At 61.7% G+C, this 7541-nt stretch overlaps 1 protein-coding gene across 2 annotated transcripts; it reads left to right on the top strand.

Moving 5' to 3' along the window:
* The first annotated feature begins 6 nt into the window (after positions 1-6).
* Positions 7-6524, top strand: ARF5 (ADP ribosylation factor 5). 2 transcript variants are annotated; one of them, XR_003254406.1, is made up of 6 exons: positions 7-88; positions 173-253; positions 2419-2528; positions 3291-3362; positions 4142-4371; positions 4743-4805. XR_003254406.1 is itself a non-coding variant. In XM_026071151.1 (6 exons), the coding sequence occupies exons 1-6, from the start codon at positions 22-24 to the stop codon at positions 5914-5916; spliced, it is 543 nt and encodes a 180-aa protein (XP_025926936.1). In that variant the 5' UTR covers positions 7-21; the 3' UTR covers positions 5917-6524. The 2 variants fall into 2 exon arrangements, 1 of the variants encoding a protein (XP_025926936.1); XM_026071151.1 differs by lacking the exons at positions 4142-4371; positions 4743-4805 and adding exons at positions 5409-5534; positions 5830-6524.
* Positions 6525-7541: the final 1017 nt, after the last annotated feature.

Below are 7541 nucleotides of genomic sequence, written 5' to 3'. Positions count from 1 at the left end.
CCCGCCGCCGCCGCCGCCGCCATGGGCCTCACGGTCTCCGCCATCTTCTCCCGCATCTTCGGCAAGAAGCAGATGCGGATCCTCATGGGTGAGCGGCGGAGCGGGGCTGGGGCTGGGGCTGGGCCGGGGCTGGGCCGGGGCCGGGCCGGTGACCGCGGCCTCTCTGTTGCAGTGGGTCTGGACGCCGCCGGCAAGACCACGATCCTCTACAAGCTGAAGCTGGGCGAGATCGTCACCACCATCCCCACCATCGGTGAGTGAGCGCCCGGCGCCGCGACGTCAGTGGCACCAGGCCGCGTCGCCGCTCTCCCGCTCCGTGCGCCGGGGCGACGCCAGACCTCGCCGGCGGAGGAGGCCCCGTCCGGGCCGCAATCCCCCCCCTCCCCGGGGGCAGCGCAGCCCTTCCCGGCCCAACCGGTGCGGCCGAGGGCACGGGCAGCGCGGAGGCCGGAGCGCTGCCTGCGCTTCCTGCCTCGCTCCGCTGCGGCTTTGCGGGGCGACCTGCCCCGCTCCGCAAGCGGGGATGGCTTCCGTGTGCGCGCRCCCATCCACGCGGCGCGGCAGATTTTGTGGCCACCTTGTGATCACGCGGCTTGGTCTGCTGCTCCTCACCTGCCCTGCGTTGGCAAACGGTGACCTGAAGCAGTTGCGTTAGCGTGATCTTGCTGTGGGCTGGTACAAAGGCGCTTTGCTTGGTGAGGAGGCCACCACGTGCTGTTTTCAGTGTCTGCCCCGGCTCAAAAGGCAGGACAGGTTGTTGGTCCTGCTAGCACGTGGGTGGAAAGCCTTTAGTGAGGCCTTCAGCGCTGTCTCCCATAGCATCTCAGACAAACTGGTCAAGTGTGGACTACACAAGTCGTCAGTGAAGTCAGCTGAAACCTGGCTGAACCGCCGGGCTCAGAGGGTTGTGATCAGCAGCACAAAGTCCAGCTGCAGGCCGGTCATGAGTGGTGTACCCCAGGGGTCGATACTGGGGCCAATTCTGTTTAACATCTTCATTAATGACCTGGGTGATGGGACCAAACACACCCTCAGCAATTTTGCAAATGGTACCAAACCGGGAGGAGTGGCTGATACACCAGGTTGTTGTGCTGCTGTTCAGAGGGACCTCGGCAGGCTGGAGAGATGGGCAGAGAGGAACSTCATGAAGTTCAACACAGGACAGTGCAGGGTCCTGCACCTAGGGAGGAATAACTCCAGGCACCAGGACAAGCTGGAGGCCAACCGGCTGGAGAGCAGAGAATGATCTTGGGGTCCTAGTGGGACAACAAGTTGAACATGGGTCAGCAATGTGCTCTTGCAGCAAAGGCAGCCAATGGCCTCCTGGGCTGCAATAGGCAGAGCGTTGCCAGCGGATTGAGGGAGGTGATCCTTCCTCTCTGCTCAGCCCTGGTGAGTGCTGGGTCGAGGTTTGGGCTCCCCAATACAAGAGAGACATGGAGCTACTGGAGCGAATCCAGCAAAGGGCCACGAAGATAGTGAAGGAACTGGAGCATCTGTCATGTGAGGAAAGGCTGAGAGCTGGGACTGTTGAGCCTGGAGAAGAGAAGGCTTAGGGGGGTTCTTAGCAGTGTCAATAAATATCCGATGGGAGGGTATAAAGAAGATGGGGCCAGAGTCTTTTCAGTGGTGCCCAGTGACAGGACGAGAGGCAGTGGGCACAAGTTGAAACACAGGAATTTCCACTTGAACGCAAGAAAGCACTTCTTCATGGTGAGGGTGGTTGAACATCAGAACAGGTTGCCCATAGAGGTAGTGGAGTCTCCATCCATGGAGATATTCAAAACCCAACTGGACGCAGTCCTGAGCAGCCTGCTCTAGGTGAGCCTGCTTGAGCAGCGCGTTGGACAAGATGATCTCCAGAGGTGCCTCCCAGCCCCAACTGTTCTGTGATTTTTGGTACACGAGTACCAACCGCATCCGGGCTGCTGAGGTTTTCAAGGTGATGTTCCCAGGGGCTGGCTGGCAAAATCATGCATGGTCCTGAAGAGCTGGCAGGGCCTGGATAGACTTGCCGGGCAATGCTTGTGAGCGTGGGGGTGCGCGGCTTGCAGAGAGAGCAGGCTGGGGGCAGGAAGCTCTGCCGAGTGCGTTTCCTAGACCCTCTGCGCAGCTGAACTGTGTTAACGGTGCAGTGCTGGGGGTGGAGATGCTCCCTGGGGATCGGTGGCAGATGAATGCGGCGGTGCACCTTGATCTCCTTTCCTGCACTCCTGAGACACCGGTGGGTGTTGTATGACTGATGCTACCTCATCTCCCTGTGCAGTTCTCTGTCCTGCAGCTCAGAAACACGGAGCTTGTTCAGACTAGGGCTGCTGCCTCCTGTGTCTCTTGCGTGTGGTGCGAGAGCCCCGAGGCTGCCAGCGGGACTGATGGTGCGTGCGCTGTCTCTCCTTGCCCTTCCTGCCACCCCTGCAGGGTTCAACGTGGAGACAGTGGAGTACAAGAACATCTGCTTCACGGTCTGGGACGTGGGTGGCCAGGACAAAATCCGACCCCTGTGGAGGCACTACTTCCAGAACACGCAGGTAGGTGCTGCCGAGGGCCGGGGTGGACGTGGCTGTTGCATGGGGACCCATTCAGGCCCCTGTGCTGCTGGGGGGGGATGAAGGGTCATGGGCCCCCACATCTGGAACAAACACTGTTCTGGTCAGCAGGATGAACCCACTCCCCTCTTAGCAAAGGAGGGCATTGCATGGGGAAAGGTCGAAGCCCATCGTCACTGTCAGTCACCTCTGGTCCTCGAGTGCCTGGTGGCAGGCTCTCCTCCGCCTAGCAAGGAACTGAGCAGGGAGCTCGGCTGAAGTCGCTCTCATTCCCTCCTGTGCCAGACTGTGCTTTGGGGTTAGAGGAAATCGGGGATGGGGCTCGACTGAACTTCGTGAGTTGTAGTGAGGCTGACTGCAAGGAGCAGGGTCCCAGCAGCCCGTGGTCCCTTGAAGCTTCTGGCCTGATCCTGCCTGAACTGAGCATGTGAGTGGCTGCAGGGAATAATTCCTGGTCCCCAGGCCAGTGACCCAGATGGGACCACTGAGGACTGTATCTGGGTGTTTCCTTCATCTCCCTAGTAGGAGAGGAAGCCAACGAGATAGAGAGTCCTTCAGGGGACCAGGCGTAGGGCTAATTGGGCAAGGTTAGTCACCCTTGCTGCTCTGGTTTGGCATGGGCACGGGCTGGGGAGGGCACTTAGTTGTTCTGTTTGTCGTGGGGTGTCTGTAACCTGCCGTGACATCTGCCTCTTCACCAGGCAGGGCACAAGCTGCCTGCCCCAACCCTGACTTCTCTTACAGGGCCTCATCTTCGTTGTGGACAGCAATGACCGTGAAAGAGTGCAAGAGTCTGCGGATGAGCTGCAGAAGATGGTAAGTGCTGGGGGGAACTGCGTGTGCCCGGCTGAGAGATTTGGTCTTGCGTGGAGGCTGCCTTGCCCTGGCAGAGGTGGTTGTCGCACTGCCAGCCTGGCTCTCCTGGGGGACAGAAAGCATCTGCCCCAGTCCTGCAGAAGTGCCTGTGTGCCGGCATGAGGTGGGGACCGGAGCATTCACCAGTTTGTGTCAAATGACTCGTCTCTCCCCATGAGAAGGAGCAGCACGCGTCTGTGTGCTGACACAGAGATTGCTTCCCAGGAGACAAGGTTTAAAGGATCAGATAATAATTCTGATCTACCAGGCAGAGGCTTGAACTGCAGTGATCAGGAGCAATTGCAAGAGGRGGCAAAACAGTCAAGAAAACACAGTTCTAGGTTACACTTAGGGCTTTGTTTAGCCAAGGCGCCGAAACGGCCGGTGCAGGAGCCTGCTGCTCTCAGGTTATTGTGTTTTGAATGTTCCCTGAGACCACGAGGAGCCCACACAAAGTGTGGCAGCAGGCGGGTGTTTGGAGCAGTCTCCAAACCGCTCTCCTGTCGCCCTTGGCAGGGTTGGCAGGAAGGCTGGAGGTCTGGGTGAAGGCGAGCCACCCTCGGGCACCAGCGCGCAGCGGCCGGTCACCTTCTCAGTGGGATCTGGTTGGGGGGGGCGAGCTGGGGCTGCTCATCCCAAACTTGGGAACTCTGCTTTGGGACACAATGTCACACGTCCTGAGGGACCTCTCGCCTGTAACCACGCTGCTTTCCCTGTGCTCTGCGTGGCCACGCTGCTAGCCTCGAGCTGCCCGCAGTGCTAACGTGCTTCGAGAGCTGAGCTCTGGGGATGCAGAGCAGCGGACTGCTCGCGGCTGCTCCGAACGTGCTTTCCCTGCCCCGCTGGAGATGCGTTTAGCCGCTGATTTGCCGAGCCTGTTAGCTGCCGCAGAGCCARACTGCGTGGGGCATGTGTAGAAACCGTCTCTGTGTCAGCCTGGCTCCTGTTTTCACTGCCCACAGAGACCGGGGTGAGTGAGCATGCTAAAACCTTGCGCACATGAGGAGGGGAGGCAGCTTCCAGAAATGTCATCCAGCAGCCAGTTTGCAAGGCAGGGATTGTTCACGCCTTGGCTTAACAGTCTTGGTGGGTTCAGAGCATCCTTGGGGTGGAAAGCTGCCACAGAACCGAGTGTGCACCAGCCTGTGAGCAGGGCAAAGGGATGGGRTCCTTCGCACTGACCTCGTTCTCCTGTCCGAAGAGCTCCATTGTATTTCAAAGGCAGATTTTCTTCTGCATTTGTAGGGAAGAGCCTGATAACCTGGTACCTCTGATGTTAGATAACGTGTTTCTGGCAGCGATCTCAGTCCTGGAGGTGCGTTTCTTCTGTCTCCCGTACAGACACACAGAGCAGCGTCCTCCCAGTTACGGCTCCCCTGGAGCTTACCCCACGCCTGCCGCTGTGCCTCCCTTTCCCTCCCGTGGATTTGAGCGCTCCAAAGCCGAGGTCTCCTTTGTGAAGAGCACAACTGCTCCTGGTGGAAAGGCCCAGAGACGTCTGTTCCCCGGTGGCTCTGGCTCTCGTGCGGGGTTTGGAGACCCGCTGCAGAGCCGATAACTGACCTGTGCAAAAGTGTCGTTGACACGTCGCTCAGGAGCTCCAGCAACGGGGGTCTCTGCTGAGACACCGATGCATCCGAAGCTGAGCTTTCCCATGCTGTGGGGATCCCGCGGGGGGTCCCTGGGTGTCTGTCCTGTGCAGTCCCACCGTCACTGTCCCCTTCCTGGGGGTGTGCAGGCTGGAGGGCTTGAAGTCCAGAAGTAAGAGCATCCCGTGTCACCGCGACCTGCAGGCAGTGAAGGGGGCGGGAGGGGGGAGCTGAGACGCTGGAAGCGAGCGGAGGAGCCGGTGTCCTCCTGGCTCCTCGGGGTCCCTCCAAAGCAGGCCCTTCGCCCTGCCGGGACCCCCACGGCAGGGTTGCCAGAGCTGCAGAGGCGCAAGGGACCGGCTCCCCGAGCGCTCCCRCGGCAGCGCCCGGCTCAGCCGTCCGCACCCTCTCCCCGCAGCTGCAGGAGGACGAGCTGCGAGACGCTGTGCTGCTGGTGTTCGCCAACAAGCAGGACATGCCCAACGCCATGGCGGTGAGCGAGCTGACCGACAAGCTGGGCCTGCAGACGCTGCGCAGCAGAACTGTAAGTGTCCAGGGCGCTGGCCCCGTCCCTGCGGGAGACGCTCGGAGCGGCCTCGGGGCCGCTCCTGGGACGCGTTGGCCGTGCACGCGGGCTAGCGCGGAGCTGGCACGGAGGGGCCAGGACGYGGCCAGGCGGCGCTGGCCGTGCGGAGCCGGCTCCGTGCCGTGACCGAGAGCCGGTTGTCTCTGCGTGCGCGCAGAGCGCTCGCTTCCCGTCACCGGCCAGCGATGTGCGGAGCTGGAAACCGCTGCCTGCTTTGCTGGCTGTCGCCACTCCTTCTGCCTCTGTTTTCCAGTGGTACGTGCAGGCAACTTGCGCGACCCAGGGCACGGGCCTCTACGACGGGCTGGACTGGCTATCGCACGAGCTCTCCAAGCGCTAGACGGGGCCGGCGACGCAGGGACCGGATGAGCTGGGGACGTCTCTTCCGACTGCTGTTTTGTTTGTTTTCCTTTTTCCTTTGGGGTTTGTTTTTTTCCTTTCTCCCCAGAGTGGCCTCGTCTCCGAATGATCTGTGTGTTTATCTGGTAGGACTTGAACCTCAAGGACTCTTCAGGCAGCTCCACTTTGCGGTGTCCTGCCTTCTCTGCCCCGGCAGCGCTGCCTGCTAGCTGTCCTCCCCACTTGCATGCGTCGTCTTTTCGGAAACCGAGCGGTGCCTGTGAGAGCCTGCCCGGCGCCGGGAGGGGGCTGGTCGGGAAGGGGGCAGCGTTCGCTGCGTTCGCTGCTGCTCGGACGTGCCGGGGACGGCGTGTCCCCAGGCGCTGGGGGGTGGTGGGGTCCCCGCTCCTCTCCCAGAGACGGGTGTTGGTGGCCTGAGCGGGGCCGGGAGGCAGCGGCTGTGGCCGCGATAACGCTGCAGGACAGGAAGGATTTTCCTTTTTATCCTTCGATAAACTTTATAGTTCTCTTTCTCTTGGGGAGSGGGCGTGTGGCTACGTAACGTGCTGTTGTACATTGAGTAATTAAACACCACCACTTTGTACCCTGCACCCTGCCTGTTTCTGTCTGGCTCGGGGTGCCCAGCTCTGCCACCCTGGAGCCCCCCAAAGCTCATCTTCCGTGAGGAGCCTCTTGAGGGCTCGGGGGTTTGGGCCCTGGTGAAACCTGTGTGCCGAGAGGCGGCACGGTGCTGGGCGGCGGAAGAGGAGGGCCTAGGCTCAGTGGATGCGTTTGCAAGCCGTTTCCTAGTCCCATGGGGCCAGGACAGGGCCTGACCTAAGTTATTTCGCTGCCCTGCGCAGGAGGGCGGAGGGGTTTGCTCGTGGCGAGGCTCGGTGCTGCCCCTGCGCCGTGCCGGCTGCTGGCCCTCGCGGGCTGGGGAGGTGGCGGGGAGGGACGGACGTAGCAGACACCGAGCATCCTTGGGGACCGTCCTGCCCCCGCAGCGTTGCCTGCGGGGTTGGAGCCGTGTCTGCTCCGGCTGTGAGAGCGGAGGCTGAGTGTGTGTGCGTGCATGCACATGTGTATGCATGTGTGTGTGCATGCATGTATGTGCTTCGGTGCTGAGTCCAAGGTGGATTGGGGCAGATTCCCAGGCGGTTTGGTGCAAAGCAGCTGCGGTCGGGATCTGGGCTGGCTCAGAGCTCTCCGTGCAGAGACCCTGAGCGCAGCCGTCAGACCCCGTGTGCGCCCGCCAGCGCCCCGTGCCAGGCTGCCTCCCCCGGGTCACGCGCAGTGCAGCTGGCACCGGCAATAGCTGCATGTCCCCATCCCCCTGGGGACAGACCCCGCGTGGCCTCGGCCGCTCCCGCCAGCCCCTTTCCCGGGCGGATGTGGCCGCACGCGCATCGCTGCGGCTCGGAGCATCCTCGGCCCCGGGCGCCGCACCAGCCCCTCGCTCCGCACCGTATCCCCTGCTCGTGGGATGCCGAGGCTTTCCCCTAAGGCGGCTGGTCAGTGCCGTGTGTCACGAGTTTGCTAGGTCTCAGGCTGCCTCTTAGCACACAGCGGTGCTCTGCCCCGGCGAGCAGCATCCCCGGCTCATCTCAGACGGGAGGTTTGGGC

This window comes from Apteryx rowi, unplaced genomic scaffold (assembly GCF_003343035.1).
Source record: "Apteryx rowi isolate R43461 unplaced genomic scaffold, aptRow1 scaffold_322, whole genome shotgun sequence".
Taxonomy (NCBI): domain Eukaryota; kingdom Metazoa; phylum Chordata; class Aves; order Apterygiformes; family Apterygidae; genus Apteryx; species Apteryx rowi.
Note: the sequence above shows the minus strand (reverse complement) of the source record. Positions and strands in the feature narration are given on the sequence as shown.